Below are 21,201 nucleotides of genomic sequence, written 5' to 3' on the forward strand. Positions count from 1 at the left end.
TGCCGAGTCTCTGCACAGGACACCCCTCCAGGACCCTAACACGGGGGCCCGAACTCACCACCTGTGCTTGCTAGGGCTGGCCGAGTTGAGAGTCAGGGGAAGTGGATTGTTTCGCCCGCCATGCTGGGCCTGGTGAACGTTCCTCCCACAGCAGTGTCCACCTCTGGGGCCCTCCTTCCCCTCCCCCTTCAACCCTGATTCAGGCTTCCCCTCCCCTACATCCGTTGCACAGACACCAGCCACTTTAGGCTCTTTGCACATCCCTGATCGTGGTCTAGGGTCCGTTCCCACAGCCTCGATTGCGACATGTTGGCTTTCTGCTTAGTGATTTACAACCACAGTCTTCCTGCCCAGCCGCCATGGCCACCAGGTCCCCTCCCTTGACCAGAGTCAGTGTCCCGGAAGCTCCCTTCCTATTCACTCCCTGAGCTGGTTCGTCACACCTGTTGTGTGCATTTTGCCAGTTTAAGGCTCAGAGCAATCTTATCACCTTCTCTCCCAGTCCTCAGGGGAGGGGCACCTCACTGTCACCTCCAGGTACCACCAGCCATGATGATAATCTCAAGTTAACGACAGAAACACATTACGTCCCCTATCTTGCATTTATAAAGGCAAGGAAATAACATAATACAAGTTTAAGGATGTCCACCCAAAATGATACAAATAAGAAAAAGAAGCAGTGCTTAAAAATAAACCTCAACTTCGTGAAACCTGCTGCTGGGAAGCAGCTGGCAGGAAAACATTCATCACTGGGGGTCGTTTTTCCCTTCCAGATCGTGCCAAAGTGGTGAGGGGCCTGCCGGACGTGGCCACGATCATGGAAGATAAGGTACTGACTGTTCCCCAGCCCACAGCCGGCAGTCCCACCCTGGGTTCCCTCCTGTATCCATCAAAGAGCACGAAGCAATGCAGCACCATGGATTCCAGAGCCGAAGGGGCTGGATGCACCAGAGTCTGGCCGAGTGACCACACCTCATTGGTCACATGTAGTATAAAGGAAAGACACTGAGCCTGGTGTCAGGCCCGTGCGGGGGGTGACAGGCCTGTGCTCACCCCAGTTCTACCCCATCTCTCCAGGTGGCCCTGGGTGTCATGGACTTCTCTGTGTGAACTTCAGTTTCCGCAGGAGTTTGACTAGATGATACCTAAAAAGCCCTTTCAGCACTGAAGTTTTACAAGTCTAATGTTCTAGAAAATGATGGCTACTGTTTTCATGTTGCTTACTTTGTGCCAGGCACTATTCCATTATTTAACCATCAAGGCAACCACATGAAATAGTGTGTTATTACCAGTCATACTTTATAGCTGAGGAAACTGAGGCCCAGAAAGGTTAAGGGACTTACCTAAGGTCATACAGCTTAAAGGAGCTGAGCTGAGATTCACAGCCTGGCAGCCCAGCTCCAGACTCTGAGTGTTTGGCCATTACACTAGAGTGCCTCTGCAGTGAGAATTGCTCTGTTAAGAATTTTCAAACTCAATTCTTAAATCTTTATGTTAAAGCAATCTAGCCGGGCTTCCCTGGTGGCACAGTGGTTGAGAGTCCACCTGCCGATGCAGGGGACACGGGTTCATGCCCCGGTCTGGGAAGATCCCACATGCTGCGGAACGGCTGGGCCCGTGAGCCATGGCCGCTGAGCCTGCGCGTCCGGAGCCTGTGCTCCGCAACGGGAGAGGCCGCAACAGTGAGAGGCCCGCGTACCGCCAAAAAAAAGCAATCTAGCCTTATTTGCATGGTAAAATCATAATGAAATATACAATAAAAAGCAATAAAGCAAAGTCCAGGCCATTCTGGGGCAGGTAATTGCTAAAGTAATAACGTTCCGACAGTCTAACTAGTTAACTGTTCCCGTAGAAATGTTGAGAATGGAGGATGTGGGGTTAGAGTAAAACATCTCCCTTTACTGTTATTAGTTTATGGGTCACAATAAAACACACATAATGAACTTACCACAAGGAGCAGCTTGTACTGGCAGCTCCCTGGGAGTGTGAAGGTTTATAACCTTCACACTTTACCAAGGGCTTTCCAAGCGGGTGGACTGAGTGTTCCCTTCCTGTCCTTTCAAACAGACCCTGTGCCTGACCTGCGTCATCTCAGGAGATCCTATCCCTGAAATCTCTTGGCTGAAGAATGACCAGCCCGTCACCTTCCTTGACCGCTACCACATGGAGGTGAAGGGGTCGGAGGTCACCATCACCATCGAGAGGGTCAACAGTGAGGACAGCGGGCGCTACGGTGTCTTCGTCAAGAACAAGTATGGCTCCGAGACGGGTCAGGTCACCATCAGCGTGTTCAAGCACAGGGAGGAGGACAAGGTGCTGAAGATGTGACGGTCAGATTCAGGCACAGCCTGAGGTCTGGTCTGCGTGGACTACAAGGGTCAACCAGTGGCTCACAGCCTGGCACAAGCCACGGAGGCGGGGCAGGGGGGATTGGACATTGCGGAACCCGGGACATGGGAGGGGAGTAGCTACACCAAAGTGGAGAAGCATAGACCTTGCTGGGGCTCTGGGAGGCCTCCAGGCCTCAGCACTGGACTTGGAATGGGAGACCTACGTGCAAAACTGTTTCAACTCTAAACTCTCCGTGAGACTTGCCTTTCTCATCTATCAAATGGGAATTCCTACTCCTAGGGATTGTTTATGAAAACCCTTGAAACCATACACCAGTGATACTCAACAGGAGGCAGTTTTGTCCCCCAGGCGACATTTGGCAGTGTCCAAATTTTGGGTTGTCACAACTGGCGTCTACTAGGTAGCAGCCAAGGACGCTGCTAAACACAACAGCTCCTCACCGCATAGAATTCAACCCTAAATGACAATAATGCCGAGGTTGATGTACCCCACCCCCCCCATAAACGGATTTATCACAATGCCCCCTTTTGGATACTGTATTTTCAATTCACTTAAGTTCAACCAACATTCATTTGAAGTCTAGCCTGTGCCAGGCTGCGGATGGCATTGGGAGCACAAACGTACATAATATGCAGGCCCCGCCCCCAAGGACACCTCAGCCCAGGAGAAGAGTCAGACCTGGGTGCAAATGACTCCAGGACAAGTCAGATGATCAGGATTATAAAACGGGGCCACATAAAGTTCCACTGGTGGTCAGAGGAGGGAGAGAGGTGTTCATCCCAACTAGGGAAGGTGAGTTTTAAAACACCTTCATGAAACTAGCAGAATTGGTTGTTGGGCCCTGAAAAAATAAGTTGGATTTGGTGATGGTCATGGGAAGAGATTTCAGGAGCAGGGGATGGTGACAGAAAAGATGAGGCGTAGGGGTGATGCTGCCTGGGTGGCCTTGGATGCCAGGCTGGAGAGTTGGACGACCTTCAGTACTTCCAGCTCAGGGCCTCTGCCTGGCAGGACAGATACTGGTTGGCCTTGCTTGCTGGACCTCTGTACGGAGCTGGGCATTTCACCACCCTCCAGTTTCCTTCTTTTTTAAAATCAGATTGGGAGGGGTGGGGTTTATAAAGTTAGAGGTGTTTGTTGTAAAATTTTGGAAAACCTTGAAAATGTTGAAGGAGAAAATAAAACTCATCTGTACTCCCAACATCAAAACATAACACCCACCTCTGATTTCTGAAATGATTTCTGAATTTAAAGGTAGAATGAATCACTCCTACATTTACCACCTACACATGCATCAAGGCATGATGGGTAACTTATACCCCCAGCAGCTACAAGTGCAGTCAGGCCAGATGTTCAGTGAGGCCGGGCGAGGGGGCCAGGTGTCCTGCCGTGCCCTGGCTGGGAAGGGGTATGGAGGATTATGCAAGTCTTGGAGGCAAACACACCCAGGCTTGAAGCCAAGCACTCACTGTGTGATCTTGGGCATTTGTTTTTTCCTTTGTCTGGGCCTCAATTTCCCATCTATAAAGCAAGAAGTCTGAAAGGTCATTTTTGAGGGTCCTTTCAGCTGACCCTACCTCCTACCTAGGAAGACTGTGGACAGGGCAGGTCCAGGGTGGGGCAGTGGGGATGGAGGTCCCTGAGACCTTTCGCTGTTCTCTGTCTTAGCTCCTCCCACTTAATCCCAAGTAAACCCCAAGTGCCACTCAGGTGGGAGAAAGGACCTTGCTAAAGGATATTGTGATAAAATTAAAAAATTTTATATCTGGTCTTTGTTCTTGGTTTGGGACACACAGCTCCTAAAACCCTTCGGATCTCCAGGGTGAAAAGAGCGTCTTTTGTATACTAATAAGATGGGTGGTGACTGGGGGCCCTTAGATAGCTTCAAAATGGGAGCTGATCACCAGAAAGACAAAGGCAGGACTAGAGGGTTAGAACTTTCTGCCGCCAGCCACCTCCACTTCCCTCTGGAGAGGGGAGAGAGACTAGAGGTTGAGTTAATCACCAATGGCCAATGATTTAAAGAATCATGCCTAAGTACTGAAAGTTCCACTAAATATTGCTAAGCGACAGGATTCCTAGGGCTTCTGGGTTTGTGGACACATCAAGGTGCTGGGAGCATGGTACACTTAGGGCGTGGGAGCTCCCTCCACACTCCCTGACTCCTTGCCCTGTGGACCTATTCATCTGACTGTCCATTTGTATCCTTCATAATAAACCAGAAACTGTAAGTAAAATGTTTCCCTGAGTTTTGTGAGCCATTCCAGCAAATTATCGACTGAGGAGGGAGTCACGGGAACCCTCGACTTATTGCCGGTTGGTCAGAAGTACAGGTGACAGCCTTGTGGAGTCTGACTCTACCTCTGGATGGTTAGTGTCAAAATTGAATTGAAGGACTTCCCTGGTGGCGCAGTGGTTGAGAGTCCGCCTGCCGTTGCAGGGGACGCGGGTTCGTGCCCCGGTCCGGGAAGATCCCACATGCTGTGAAGTGGCTGGGCCCGTGAGCCATGGCCGCTGAGCCTGCGCGTCCGGAGCCTGTGCTGCGCAGCGGGAGAGGCCACAACAGTGAGAGGCCCGCGTACCGCAAAAAAAAAAAAAAAAAAATTGAATTGAATTGTAGGACACCCAGTTGGTATCTGGATATTTGGAGAACTGGTGGTTGGTGTTAAAATAACCCACGCATTTGGTGTCCGAAGTGTTGTGAGCCAAACCAGCTCAGAGTTGTGAATCAACCACCTCCCCAGGGGTCTTTCCCATCTTCATCTATTCTATATTTCCTGAGCCCAGGGTAGGTAGCGGGGACACACCGTCATCCAACAAAGCCAGACTCCACAGCTTCACGTCTTTCACACTCTGCAGCCTGAACCACTGGCCTTGACTTTATTCTCCTCTCCTTAGCCTGTTCCCAGTGGCCTCCACTCCTGCCCCTGGCCTGGGCCACTTCCAGCTTCGCAATTTCTGAACCCCTCTGATTCTTCCATATTTACAATCCCCACTTGCTCCTTGTGTTATTCTTTACTGGCTCATCCTGGGAAGCATCTCAGTTGGTCCAGCCTGATCCCTGGTACCCTGCATGGGACTCAGAAAGTCAGAAACTTTGTCTCTTATCTGGTGAAACCCATCAGCGAACACATGGTCCTGGCATTCTCCAGGAACCCTCCGTGGATCTCCTGGCACGCTGGACTTCCAGGGAGCCAGGCAGGGCGTGCAGGCTGAAGGAAGGCCAGCCATCCAGTGTGTTGCCCCTTTATCATACCAGCGGCCCCTCCCCACACCCGTTCTGCCACCTTTCACATACCAACCCCAGGGCCATCCTTGGCCTAAAGAATTGAGAGCCATAAACAGGAAAAGCATGAGGAATAAGAACCCTGATGGGAAACGCCTGGCCTGTGTAATAATTAACCTCTACCCACTTGGCCTCTGCCACTTCTCATCAGATGCTTTCAATACCTCAAAACTTCCAAATCACTTCCAGCAGCTCAGGGTGACATTTTCATGCCAAAAATAGTTTCAGAAGCATCACTTCCCAGATGTCTCTAGCTAGAGGAAGCCAGATAGTTTATTTTCAGCATTTGAGAAAAGTTTCAATTCTGAGGCGGGAGGAGTTTCAGCCAAGAAGTGCCCTGGGTTGAGAGCAAAACAGATTGCACAGCCCGTGAGGAATGTGCCCCTCCTCTCCTGGGCCTCCCAGAAACCCTTGTGCCCCTGGGCTGACTTTTATATCACCGCTTCCTGTGCTATAGCAGATCTAAAGAAAGAGAAACGCGGGGCCACACAAAAGCCTTTTCATTCCAATTATGGTGAAATGAGACTTTGGGTTTGCTTGAAAATACTCCAGTTTAAAAAAAGGAAAAAAAAAAACAGTAAGAGGAAGAGAAATAAATGAAATAAAGAGAAATAAATGAAAAAGTTAGCAAAACATTGATGATTCTTGAAGCTGGTGATGGGTATATGGGTACCATGCTCTCTACTTTTGTATATGTTTGGAATTTTTTTCATAATAAAAATATTTAAAGACTCCATTGCCAAGGGAGACAAACCCTTGGCAGTCTTTTCATCCGGAGTCATATGAGTTACTTATCCAGCAATTAGTCAAGGACATTAGTTACAGGCGAGTGAGCACAGGGTTCCTCTCTGGCAGGCAATGTATACAGCCTGCTATTTTTCAATCACACTAATTAAAATTAATGGTAACAGAGATGTTCTACAAGAAATAATTATCAAGTCATGGCTGTAGTTTAAAAAAAAACATTTTACATCCAATTGATTCGTTGACTGCATTCATTCAGCACAAGTTTGCTGAGCTTACTATGTGGCAGGAATATACAGATTTAAAGCTTGCTGCTATAATCTGAGATCCAGCTTTGCTTTACTTGATGTGTGTGCCTTAATTAAGTGATTTAAAGTTTCTGTGTCTCGTCTGTAAAGGAGGGCTGCTGTGAGAATTAAATGAGGGGATGCTTGCCGAGTAACTAGCGTGGTGCCTGAGAGGATTGAAACAAATGACAGATTTCCCCACCCACCCATTCCCTGTAGTCTCAGTTGCTGGGGAAGATAGATGGACTAATCCAGCTCCCACAGAATTCAACAGTTCCTTCTGCACTTTTTTGACTGATGACAGTACAGACACTTCCAGAGACAGGAGTCCACAACCTCACAAGGGATTTTTAAAGTAGCATCTGTTGTATTCTTCCAATGATAGAAATGATAAATGGCTGCTGTAGAAAAATTGGACGAGACAGAAGAGAACCAAGAAGAAAAGTAAAAATATCCATAAGCTGAACAGACTTGTGGTTGCCAGGGACGGGAGGGAAGGATTGGGAGTTTGGGATTAGCAGACAGAAACTATTATATATAGGATGGATAAACAAGGTCCTGCTGTATAGCAGAGGGAACTATATTCAATATCCTGTGATAAACCATAATGGAAAAGAATGTGAAAAATAATATATACATGTATAACTGAATCACTTTTCTGTACAGCAGAAATTAACACAACGTTGTAAATCAACTACACTTCAATAAAATTTTTAAAAAATATATCCATAAGCCCTCCAACCAGAAATAAATACAATGGAAGACACTGTTTATTAACTAGCCTAATAGATATTCCCAACCCTTCCCCATTGCCACCTCCACTCTCAAGACTGGAAAGCAAAATACTCACTTTCCCAGGCTCCCTTGCAGCTGGGGGCAGCCACAGGACACAGTTCTGGTAAAAGAGACATAAACAGAAATCTGCTGGGGCTCTTTGGTAGGCTCATGTTCTCAATAGAAGGGACAGACACTGCAAGCACCAGACTACCCCGCTTCCTCCTTCCTGCCTCAAAGGTGGACACGGTGCCTGAAGCTGGGCAGCCATCTTGTGATTATAAAAAGCAGATTGCAGAGATGCCAGCCCAATATCACCATGCTGCTGATGCCAGGCCTTCAGACCCCCAGACAACTTATGAGAGAAAAATAAATCCCTCTATGCTTAAGGCACCATAAATCAGGTTTTCCCATCCTGTGAGCTAAAAGCATTCCCAATTCACACACCACTCGTTAACATTTTTTTTTTTTTTGATGTATTTCCTACCAGTCTTAACAGAATTGAGAAGTCTTACATATAATTTTACATTCTGAGTTTTTTTCCTATGATATGACATCATAAAAATTTTCTCACATCACCAAAAAGCATTCCAAAACCCTGTGTTAGTGTTTATCTATCATGTAACTTATATCATTTCCATGTTCCCAGAAATAGTTTCCAATTTTTCACTAGTAAATGAGACTGGGATGAACATCCTCATATATAAATCTTTGCTTGCATCTCTGAAAAATTCTCTTGTGTAGATTCTAGAAGAGGAATTACTGAGTCAAAGGACATGAATTACTAGGTCAAAAGCAGACTAGCTACATGGCAGGAGTGGAAGGGAACTAACTGATAGTACCCTGGCCTTCCCCTCAGGGACACAAATCAGAAGTTAGTCAATCATCCAACACATATTTATTGAGTAGCTATTTCACTCCAGGCACTATGCTAGATGCTGGCGATACAGTGATGACTGAAACAGACATGGGCCCTGCCCACATGGGAAATACCATTTCTCAGATGGCCACCCAGAAAGATGGTGACTGGTTTTTATTGAACCATGGCCAACTGATGAAAGGAGAGGCTCACCATAAAGCTAAAAAGCAAAAACCAAATGAGAAAAATATTTGTGATCTCTATGGAAAATATAAGGCTAATATGCTTAATATACAATTACGATCCAATCATATCATGACTGGTATGCTATCATCAAAAATGATGCAAAAAAAAATATTTAGAGGCATGAAAAGATGTGCAGGATAGGTTTTAAAAATCAAATGGCAGGGCTTCCCTGGTGGCGCAGTGGTTAAGAATCCACCTGCAAACGCAGGGGATGTGGGTTCGAGCCATGGTCCGGGAAGATCCCACATGCTGCAGAGCAACTAAGCCTGTGTGCTACAACTACTGAGCCTGCACTCTAGAGCCCACGAGCCACAACTACTGAAGCCCATGTGCCACAACTACTGAAGCCCACCCGTCTAGAGCCCGTGCTCTGCAACAAGAGAAGCCACCACAATGAGAAGCCCAAGAACCGCAACAGAGAGAGCCCCCGCACACCTCAACTAGAGAAAGCCTGTGGGCAGCAACGAAGACTCAAAGCAGCCAAAAATAAATAAATTAAATTGAATTAATTTTTTTAAAAATCAAAAGGCAGATTTCAAACAGTATATAAAGTGTAAGCTTATTTCATGAAAATTAAAATTGTATATATTTTAGAAGACTAGAAGGTAAACATCAAAATATTGACAGTGAATTCTCTAGTGGTGGGATTATAATTGATGTTTATTTTCTCATCTGCATTTTCAAAATCTCTATAAACTTGCATTATATTTTAAACAGAAGAGAGAAAAAAATTTTTTGAATGTTTTAAAAGCTACCACAGATATGCCCCCTGTCTCTGCCAAACTAGCCTCTCCTTATTCTCTGTTTTCCTTGTTCAAAGATCCTGTTTATTTTGCTTTTGTAATTCACTCATCAATGTTACCTAACACCCTCACTTCATGATCCTTTGAGACTTAAGCCTACCCAATGCCTTTTTAAATTTCAGATATTGAATTTTACAGTTTTGGAATTTCCATTTGGTTCTTTTTTTATAGTTTCTATTTCTCTATCAAGCTTTTCCTATCTTTTCTTTCATTATGAGCATACTTTCCTTTACAAAAAAAAGCACAGCTATAATAGCTACTTTAAAATCATTAACCAGTCACCTCAGGGTCAGTCTCTTTTGACTATCTTTTCTCTTGAAAAAGGATCACATCTTCTTTTTCTTTGTATGTCAAATAACTCTGGATTTCGTTTTGAATATTATGTTATGAAGACCCTGGATTATGTTATATTTCCACTACAGAGTGTTGATTTTTGTGCTCGTTTTGTCAGGTAATTAACTTGGTTGGACTAAAAATACAAACATTGTCTTTTGGCAAGCTGCTCAAATGTCAGTTCACTTCTTTTATCCTTAGCTGATCTGCTTGTAGTCTGTCCTATGTATGTCTAACTTAGAGGTTGGCCAGAGATTTGTACAGAGTTTATAAAGAAGTCTTCCCTCTGACTCTCACCTTTCCAAGATTTCCGCCTCACTTTCCAGTGGCTATGATTGCCCTCAACTCTGTCCTCTGAGTTTTTAGGCCAGAAATACTGCAGGTGTTCTACTGAACACCTCAAATGGTGCTGACTGCAGTATACTGAAAGGCATTTAAAAAATGAGAAACTCATCCTGTGCCATTCCCTTCCTCCATGTGTTGACTCCTCTCTAGAATCTGTCTGCCTTTGTTTATTCTCCAGTGCTTCAGGTAAGATTTTTAGTTTTTGTTTTTTGGGGTTTTTTTTTGTGTGGTACGCGGGCCTCTCACTGTTGTGGTCTCTCCCGTTGCGGAGCACAGGCTCCGGACGCACAGGCTCAGCAGACATGGCTCACGGGCCTAGCCACTCCGCGGCATGTGGGATCTTCCCGGACTGGGGCACGAACCTGTGTCCCCTGCATCAGCAGGCGGACTCTCAACCACTGCGCCACCAGGGAAGCCCAAGTTTATTTTTTATTAAAAAAAATTTTGTTATCTTCTTATTTTTTGTCCAGAGGTTAATAGCTGCAGTCTGCAGGAGGATCAGTCTAGCTGGAGCTTACTTGGGCATACTGTAAGTGGAACTCATTGTGACTTACTCTCCTGGCTTCAATATTCAGTAGCCCCTTCTAGGTGAGGAGTCCCCATGGCCAAGAGGATGTGCTGCTCAGAGCATCCCTTCCTCCTGGGAAATGCCTCAGCGATTTCTGGCATCTGCCTTTGATCAGATTTTGGATAGGGTTGGGCACCCTTTGCCTTGGCACTCCAGAGACTGTGCGGCAGGTTTGACCCTTAAGTGGTTGCCCACAACCGGACAGTCAGAACTGAAGTTATATTTTTTTGAATCATCTCAGTGGTAGCAAATCACTGAGCTTTGAGGATGAGTTTACTTTCAAAAGCTGTTAAAAGCCACTTGGAGGGACTTCCCTGGTGGCGCAGTGGTTAAGAATCCGCCTGCCAATGCAGGGGAATGGGTTCAATCCCTGGCCCAGGAAGATCCCACATGTTATGGAGCAACTAAGCCCGTGTGCCACAAGAAGAGAAGCCACTGCAATGAGAAGCCCGAGCACTGCAACGAAGAGTAGCCGCCAATCACCGCAACTAGAGAAAGCCCGAGCGTGGCAACAAAGACCCAACACAGCCAAAAATAAAAATAAATAAATAAAATAAAACAAAAACCACTTGGAGAAAACAGTATTGGCCTTAGACCCAGGCCAGAGGGTCTTCTTCTCTGGGCCCCATGCTTTAGTGGGCAGTGTGACCCTCTGCTGGCTGCGCCGCTCTCCACGGGCCAAGGAGTCTTTGGAACCAACGGAACATGGTAACACAGTCTGTGACATCTCCCCTTTCCAAAGTATGCATGCAATACCCAGCACCCAGAACTCTCTGGCCAAATGGTCCCAACTCAGTTCCAGGACCTGCATGGACCTCTTCCACAGATTTGGAAGGCAAAATAATGGCCCTTCAAACATGCCCATTTAAAATAAACTTTAATAGTTGGACAAGAGAGACGTGGTCAAAATGTAAAGAAACAGATCTAAATTAGAACAGGGGAGCAATACACAGAGTGAGTAGGGAGCTAGAATGGATTAGGAATGTGGTGAAGATGACTCATGTCCCTTTTGAGAAGAGTATAGTAGTTAAGCGTGTGGACATGGGCACCAGGCAGAGTCTGCATTAAACCCCAACTCCACCACCTAACCTCTCTGTGGTTCAATTTCCTTGTCCATAAAATGGGGATACTCTTGTACTTTCCTCTTTGGGTAGCTGTAAGGATTAAATTAATTATTATGTGTAAACCACTCTGTAATGTGCCCAGCATGTGGCAGTTGCTCAAAAAAGATTAGCAATTTTTATTAGCTTCTCCCAACTTTGAGGCTCAGAAATGTCAGGGGAGGGGGAGGAATTGTATGGGAAAGACATAATCCAAAAATAAAATATGTCATGATTTTAAACAATCAGTGATGTGTATTAAAGAAGAATCCATTTGAAATTGACTCTGCGGACATTTTCCTTGAATGGCATTGAATGAGCAGAGGAGAAAATGCCATCCTAGCACATTACTGGGCTCTATTTACATAATGATAAATATGTAAACTCTGTTTCTTGGAGATCAAAAGATAACTGTGGAAAGTTGACAGAAGAGAAAAGATGTTTATGAAGCTCAAATGCACATGACTTATCCAAATTTTCTTATACAGCAGAAACTAACACAACATTGTAAAGCAATTATACTCCAATAAAGATGTTAAAAAAAAAAATGAGAACAGCAAGAGGTTGGAGGTTGTATAACCCACAACAAGAAGTCAGTAGAAATGTTTAAAATCAATGCATTGAGAAGTAACCACACAAATCTCTCTTTAGAGGTGTAGGGTGACCACTAGAAGAACTAAAAACAGAACCATTTCAAGTGGTAGATTCCAGATTGCTTTCCCAAGATGGGAAGGCAATTAACAGCATTTAGTTTACTTGGCATTTTTCCAATAACAATCTCTAGTCCCTAAAGCAGCCTCAGGGGGCAGGCTATGTGGGTTCAAATCTCAGTTCACTTATCTTGGTCCAATCACTTCACCTTTCCAGAATTCAGTTTTTTCATCTGCCAAGTGATGAAAACAAGTGTGCCTACCTACCCAGGTGATTGTGAGCCTCTCCATTCTCAAAGGATTGGTTGGAGATGGGTTTTGAGGCAATTCAGCTTCCAGCAGAGCCTTTGCCTATTTAATTCTGAATCCGAAATTGAAGTGAATATGTTAACAGAGCAGATTACAAAAGCATGCAGCCTGCTCTCCAAAGAGCTCAGATCTCTCCAGCGGCTATCAGCTGGGGCTGGGCCCCGTGGGCAAAGGGACTGGCGGCTCAGCAAGATTTGCTCCTCCTGACTTTGACCAGATGAGCTGGCTTTCCCAGCTCTAACATCCTGTGACATCCTTAGTGGCTTCCCACTTGCTTTTGTACCAATCTCACAGGATAATAAACATGCTTAATAAAGTTGTCTCACCCATCTGGTGCTCAGCACATGACAATATTTCCAAATCATTTGTATTCTCAGGAAATAAAAATACTACTTTGAGTACCAGATGCTATACTAGCAAATCATTTTCATACATACATACATGCACATATATACATCCATATATATTTACATATAATTCATAAATATTTTTATATATTCTGCTCAACTGATCTCTACAAGTGCCCTTTGGTAGATATAAACCAAAGGAAGATCAAGAAGGTTAGTTGATTCGCCAGAAACTACACAGTTAGTAAATGGTTGAACCAAGATTCAAAGCCCAGGCTGCCAACTCTAAGACTCTTTTGACTGTAAACCATGATGTCTGTATGACACCTTTAACATTCTTCAAGATTTCCCCTGAAAATCTGGCACATAAATCATTCAATTCAAAGAGCTAGCTGGCCCTGGTCAATACAGCAGCCACCAACCACATGTGACCAGTGAACCCTTGAAATGTGGCCGGTCCAAATTGAAATGTGCTGAAGTATAAAATATACACCAATTTCTAAGACTTAGTACAATGAGAAAAATATGAAATAGCTCATTAATAATTTTTATATTGACTACATGGTGAAGTCATAATATTCCAGATATACTGAGTTGAATACAATGTTGTTAGAATTAATTTCACCTGTTTCTTTTTGTTTTTTCAGTGTGACTATTAGAAATATTTTAATTCTATATATGGTTCATGTTACAGAATTTTATCTATCTATTGGACAGAGCCAAGCTAGACTGTTCAATTAACAGAGACATCTGTGGATCAATAGAAAAAACACTGGTGGAGAAGTCAGGAAACCTGAGTTCAAGTCCTAGCTTTGACACCGTCTAGCTGTGTGGTCTTAAGCAAACCCCTCACCCTCTCTGAGCCTCAGTTTCTCCTCTCTAAAATGAGGGACTAGATCAGATTATTTCAATGAGCCCTTCCACCCTGACAGTCTAAGTTTGTACCAGCAAACCTCTCAGCTCTCGGCACTTACTAACATCTTTGTCTTGTGGGAATTTCTCAGCCAGGAGTTCTATCTGCCCCATCTTAGTCATAAACTCCTCGAGGATAGAACAACAGTAAATTATCACCTCTCTGTCCCCCAGCCCCAGTCTCACTGCACTGTAGCAAGCACACAGTAGGCACTTAATCATAACTTGTTGGTTTGAAACTTATTTCAAGTCTATTATACAGTCCCTGCTTCCTTTTCCTTCATCTCTCCATTCCCCCTCCCCCTGCCACCCAGGATTTCCCCAAAGATTCACATATTACAATTCCAAGGAGCGTGAAATAAGAGTGTAGTTTGGCAAAAGTTTAAGCAACTTCTTGTCACCCTATATGCATCGGCAAAGTGTAAAGCTGAAGGGTGGGTGTCACCTTCCAGCCCAGGGCTTGGGATCCTAATAGGATCATCAGAGGTTGCAGAATACAAACAGTGGACAACTTTTTGTTCTGAGTCTGTTTTCACCCATGTTGAATAGGCCTCCCAAGTCACATTGTTAATTATGAAACTAATTTGATTAAAATTAAAATGCAAGTGAATTCACTTCCTGAGCAGTTCCTCTAGCTTCTGCTTTTAAGACTATGTTCTGAATTTAGTTAGATTATGAATTGCCTGAGAACAGGTGCAGGGCCTTGAGCATCTTGATATTTGGTGCCCTCATGGCACTGGGCAAATTGGAGAATGTCAAAAAAAAAAAAAAAACTTTTTGGCAACAGAGAGTTAAATAGAAGCCGTCATCAACTTCAGGAACTTGGGCTGAGTGAAGTCTTCATTTAGAGCTAATGTAAACTGAACTGTGACCAAATGCTAGCACCCCGGGCTAGGATATGTGGCATTTAATCCTCTTAACCATGACGCAGGTTACTATTATAATGCCCTGTTCAGTTTACCTGGGAAGTTCGTTCATTTCAAAAATGTGTTTTGAGCTCCTACTGTGAGTCAGACACTTCTAGGCATTGGGGTCTGTAGTCTAATGAAAGGGAGATAATAAACAAATGAACAAAAAAACAATATCAATTCCACTCCTAGATATATACCCAAAACAAGAGAAAACAAGGACCCAAACAGAAACTTGTACACTTCACAGCAGCACTATTCACAATAGCCAAATGGTAGAAACAACTCTGAAGTGTCCATCAACCAATGAATGGATTTGCAAAACGTAGTACCTACGTACAACGGAATGTTATTTATCCTTTAAAAAGAATGAAATTCTGACACATGCTGCAACATAAATGCATCCTGAAAGCCAGACACAAAAGGACAAATGTTATGATTCCACTTATATGAGGAACCTAGAAATAGGCAAATTCATAGGAACAAAAAGTGGGATAGATGGACTTCCCTGGCAGCCCAGTAGTTAAGACTCTGCGCTTCCACTGCAGGGCCCATGGGTTCAATCCCTGGTCGGGAAACTAAGATCCTGCATGCCGAATGGTGCGGCCAGAAAAGAAAAGGTGGGATAGAGGTTACCCAGGGCTGAGAGGAGGAGGGAAGGGGGAATTACTATTTAATGGGTGTAGAGTTTCTGTGTGAGATGACGAAAAGTTCTGGAAATAGATAGTGGTGACGGTTACACAACACTGTGAATGTACAATGGTACTGCATCCTACACTTAAAAGTGGTTAAAATGGTAAATTTTACATTATGCATATTTTTACCACAATAAAAAAATCAATTAAAAAAACTAACAATTTCAGATAGCAGCATGTAAATGGGGTGAGGTGATAGAGATTAAGGGGGAAGATGGAGCTATTTTAGGGGGCATTATCAAGGCAAGTCTCTTTGAGAAGCTGACATTTGAACTGAGACTTGAAATGTGAGAAGGGGCCAGCCATGTAGAAAATGTCCCAGGGGAAGGATGCTGCAGGCAGAGACAACAGCCAGGGAGGGGCTCTCCAGCAGTTGAAGGAGCCCAGTGTAGCAGACTTGTTCAAAAATATTCATATCTACATGGCTCACTATAGCTAAAAACTTTGAACAACTCTGTTGTCCATCACCAGTAAGATGGATACACTAGATGTTATACATTCACACAATGAAGTGCTATACAGCAATAAGTTAGGACTATACACAATGACATGGATGAATCTCACAAACATAAGATAGAAAAGACCACATCCGGGGCTTCCCTGGTAGCGCAGTGGTTGGGAGTCCGCCTGCCGATGCGGGGGACGCGGGTTCGTGCCCCGGTCCGGGAGGATCCCACGTGCCGCGGAGCGGCTGGGCCCGTGAGCCATGGCCTCTGGGGCTGTGAGTCCGGAGCCTGTGCTCCGCGGCGGGAGAGGCCACGGCAGTGGGAGGCCCGCGTACCGCAAAAAAAAAAAAAAAAACACATCCAGGGAATTCCCTGGAGGTCCAGTGGTTAGGACTTGGCACTTTCACTGCCGAGGGCGCGGGTCCAATCCCTGGTTGGGAAACTAAGATTCTGTAAACCTCACGGGGGCAGCCAAAAAAAAATAAAGAACACATCCAGTAAGACTGTATTCATATAGAACTAAAAATAAACATAATTACATTGTTTGAGGATGCATACTGTTGGAGGACAAAGAGAATGAAAAGTGCCCACTGAACTGAGAGTATCTTGAGACTGAAAAACGAAGCAGGCCCTGCATACACTCAGTGGGTCAGTGTATTATAGGGTGACTTGCTCACAGAGTGGGATCAGGCAGATGACAATTGGAGGCATTCACGGCTGCGCTCTACAGCACAGAGGGGCCACTGGGACAATTTTATAGTTAACCTAGCGAACGGGGGTACATGCTTGGAAACACAGAGTTCTCTCCTGAGTCAAGATTTATGAATGAGTAACTAGTCTGCTGAGCACTGGGAGTAAGTCAGCCAAGGTCTTCATCATTGTTTGCGAACTAAGAGCATAGAGGCCACCCGGACCTAACAATCATTAAACATTATCTATTAACTACAAAGCCCTTGACAGAGAAGAGATTTGCTACATAGTACAGCCCAAGGTAGGGTCAGTGGAAGGACAGGAGGAACCAAACGGGCCCAAGATTGTGTCAGTTATGCTAACATCCAGACACATAGAGATGTACTAAAAGTCTAAAGTAAAGCAAGGATAGTATTATTATAAAAGCCAGTATAGGGCTTCCCTGGTGGCGCAGTGGTTGAGAGTCCGCCTGCCAATGCAGGGGGCGCGGGTTCGTGACCCAGTCGGAGAAGATCCCACATGCCGCGGAGCGGCTGGGCCCGTGAGCCATGGCCGCCTGCACGTCTGGAGCCTGTGCTCCACAACGGGAGAGGCCACAAGAGTGAGAGGCCCGCGTATCGGAAAAAAAAAAAAAAAGCCAGGATAGTAGTTATCTGGAGTGAGAGGAGGGGAGATGAAGATGGAATTGTGATTGGCGGTTGGGGGGTGGGTGGGCTGGGATTTGCAGGGTGTTTACAATCTGCTACTTCTTGACCTTGGGAGGGAGAATACATAAGTGTGCTCTTTATAATTAGTTAAATTATACATATGTGTACTTTTTAAAACTTATTTATTTATTTATTTTGGCTGCACCGGGTTTTAGTCACGGCAGGCGGGATCTTTTAGTTGTGACATGCGGACTCTTAGTTGTTGAATGCATGCAGGATCTAGTTCCCCAACCAGGGATCCAACCCGGCCCCACCCCTACCCCCACCCCCACCCCCACTCCGCATTGGGAGCCCGGAGTGTTACCCCCTGGACCACCAAGGAAGTCCCCATATGTGTACTTTTTAGATAAGTAAGTCTGGGGAAAGATATGTAACAAATACATAACATAGAATTAAGATTCAGATACAAAGAATTACCAAAAATCAATAAGAAAAAGACAAATGTATTAGTCAAGGACCAGTCAGGTGACAGAAACCACACAGTAATTTGAACTGGGAAAGCATAATGTAAAGTATTGTTATCTAATAATAGAGGACTTTTAGCGTAATTAATGACTAAGGTGTAAAGAGAATGCCCAAGAATGAAGCAATAGCTGATATAGGGAACAGGCCTTACCTATAGGACTGAGGCAGAGCACCCAAGGAAAGAACAAATCTGGAAGAGATTCAGACCTCATAAGAGAAGATGTTGCTCCACTAGATGGTGGAGAGGTTTGCTGAGATGCCATAGGCCAGGGCTGACAAGCAGAAAACTGCCCACTTGGGTGAGAACAAAATTCACTAGGGAACTACTTAATGGAGAAGAATAGCTGGGAAGCCACCCAGTGGGTGCCAACAGAACTCACTTAGAAGATGCCCACGTGGTGCCCCTGAAACTCACCGGGAAGATGCCCACAGGGGTGACTCTAAAACTCACTAGCATGTTTGTCCCACATACCATTAGTCACTGAACATTGCTAGCCACTACGCATCACAGGAGCACGAAAAGAACACGGAAATCCTGAAGAGAAGCCCCCTTCCTCCTGCAGTTTCCCCCAAGTATGCTCTACAGACAAGACTGATTATCATGCCAGCTGGCAAAGGGGAAATATTTACAGGGGTCCATCTTAACTATCAAAAGCAGGGCAATGAATAGTGGCTTTAATGCTGAGACACAATAAATTGTTAACTGACACCACAAACAAATAACCCAGACTATCCTTAGAAGGATAGAAAAGAAACTGGTAAAATATCTATCTCCAGGGAGAAGTTTGACTGACAGCAAGGTAAAGGTGCGTGCTTTCCATGGGCAGACCCCAGGGGAACTGCCAGGAATGAGACACCCACAAAGAAATCTACCCCAGAGACTCAGATGTCATCTGCCAGAAGTCAGATGACATCACCTATAAAAGGCTGGATTTCAGAGCATCAAACACAGAACTGAGATGGGCTGGCCAACCAGAGGAGGCATCCCCCACTCTGTGGAACTGCAGGGGGGTCCCCAGAGAGGGGATTGCAAAAAAACTCCACAAAATCACCTCACAGGACAGTCATCCTTAGATTTCCACTACTTTAGTAGTAATCTGGCACCAAAGTCAGATGAGTAGTGAAGCCACCAAAAACAATCTTTCCCTCCCCGTGCCCCAGCCCTAGAGGGACCCAAAACAGGGCCCAGGGAGTGGGGAGGGAGGGAAAGGAGAAAAAGAGAAAATGCCAACCATGTGTCCTCCCCACTCTGCAGGCTTCTGAGCCTGGGAAAAAGGGAAACTTTACATTGGATGAAAGTCTGAAGGTTTTACATCAGACTGGACTGGGGCTTTTTATTACCCTGTCTGCCAAACCCACCAGTTTTTTTGTTTTTAGTTTTTTAACTTTTGTTTTATATACAAAGAGGTAATATTGTTTCTGCATAAGGTAGATTCCTGGATGTGACCCATTCAAGGAAGTTCATTTAGTCCAACTTATTCCAGCATGAGGCCAGCCCATAAAGATGGTGAATGATGAGGTAAGCCCTCCTGCACCTCCAAATGATGCTCATTCAGTTTCCCAAGGCTGATTTCCATCAGTCCTCTTTCATAATTAAGTGTTTTGTGGGGTTTTTTCCTGGAAGAATTAAGGCCTTCCTATGCACAAATATTGTTTCTGCCACTGTTGCTAAAAAACTCCTTTGTGATATTAATCCCCACTGGAGGCCAACCCTCTCCATGTCAAACAGAGGTGCTCATTTCACTGGAAAGATTGTTTTTAAAAACCTCCCAGTTCTTCCCAATTCAAGACAGTTTATATTGTCTCAGTGATCCCCAGAGTTCAGAAGTACTGAAACATTTTTTTCTATCAATAAAAGACAAATTTAGCTAAAATACGTGCTACTACAAACATTAAGCGGCCTGAATCGCTCCCCTTTGGCTAATAAACATTGCAGAAATTCCAACAGGTAAACTAATCTGAGCTCCTACTGTCTTGTCAGGAGAAGATGCATAAAAAATAATCCTGATTTACCCCTATTATTGAAAAAAGAGAAAGAAAGAAAACAAGCCCGAAAAAGATCTTCAAAAGCACTCATAAAGCTGTAAGTTTCTGCCAAGCTCTTATGGGTTTTGTGAAATCTTATCATTCACAGCACCGCAAAACAAACAATTCCACTTACACTTCCCTGTTTCTGCCATCAATTTGCACCTGGGTTGGTGGATCCACTTTCAAGACCAACAAAGGAAAACTTCTTTAGATTCATGCTGGAAAAGACCTTACCTTGTTCCACTGAGCTCATAAACTGCTGGGAAGCATTGGGGTTTCTCAGTGTAGGTTCACAAGTCAGTCTCTAAGAAGATATCTACCCCATGCAAGCACCCAGTGAACCAGACTCTTTACTTAAAGCGTTTAGTAGATATAACAGCACTAGTAGTATTGATAAAATGAGTGCACCAAACCCCTCTCTATGCAATATCACTATGAGTTAAAGCTTCAGACACACACATTAACAAAGTGACCAAAATTACTCAATGATCCCATTTTCTTCACAAGAAGCCAAAACTTAAAGAAGCAACTCCATAACCCGTGCTGCAGGTAAGTAATATATTTTCAGTCTAAACTGTCCTGGAGGCCTGTGACAATGTTTACAGCTCTGTAAAAATGGACAATAAAATCTTTAAAAGAATTTTCCGAAGTCAAACTAAAAATTTAGCACTATCTAAATGGTGCTTGATGAACTAAAATTCTAGTTAAAAAAAAAAGTTATTTTAATGAACAGTGACTTTCTGAGTCACTGGTATCTCCAAGATACTTTTGTGTGTGGGGGGTTATTTTATTTATTTTTTTTTTTTTTGCGGTACGCGGGCCTCTCACTGCTGTGGCCTCTCCCGTTGCGGCGCACAGGCTCCGGACGCGCAGGCTCAGCGGCCATGGCTCACGGGCCCAGCCGCTCCGCGGCATGTGGGATCTTCCCGGACCGGGGCACGAACCTGTGTCCCCTGCATCGGCAGGCGGACTCTCAACCACTGCGCCACCAGGGAAGCCCTGTGGGGGGGGTTTTGTTTTGTTTTTTTCTGGGCTTAAAGAACAAACATTCATTTCCCAAAGATCTGGAGGCTGAGAAGTCCAAGGTCAAGATGCCTGCAGATGAGGTGTCTGGTGAGAATCCACTTCCTGAGTCTTAGAGGGCTGTCTTCTGCTGTGTTTGAGTGAGGGAGCTGAAAAATATGGAACACTTCACGAATTTTCATCTCATCCTTGTGCAGGGGCCATGCTAATCTTCTCTGTTTCATTCCAGTTTTAGTACTATATGTGCTGCTGAAGTAATCACTTCAAGACACCTTTGTTTGATTTTTTTTTTTTTTTTTTTTTTTTTTTTTTTTTTTTTTTTTT

General features: G+C 44.6%; 1 protein-coding gene across 1 annotated transcript in view; it reads left to right on the forward strand.

The window, feature by feature from the left end:
* The window catches only part of MYOM3 (myomesin 3), a 43,741-nt gene extending 41,413 nt beyond the window's left edge, over nt 1–2,328 (forward strand). The window contains exons 35-36 of the mRNA XM_007459161.1: nt 774–829; nt 2,068–2,328. Coding sequence (XP_007459223.1) covers nt 774–829; nt 2,068–2,328 — 317 coding nt within the window. The remainder of the gene's footprint in view (nt 1–773; nt 830–2,067) is intronic.
* Nucleotides 2,329–21,201: the final 18,873 nt, after the last annotated feature.

Source organism: Lipotes vexillifer, unplaced genomic scaffold (assembly GCF_000442215.2).
Source record: "Lipotes vexillifer unplaced genomic scaffold, Lipotes_vexillifer_v1.1 scaffold496, whole genome shotgun sequence".
Lineage (NCBI taxonomy): Eukaryota > Metazoa > Chordata > Mammalia > Artiodactyla > Lipotidae > Lipotes > Lipotes vexillifer.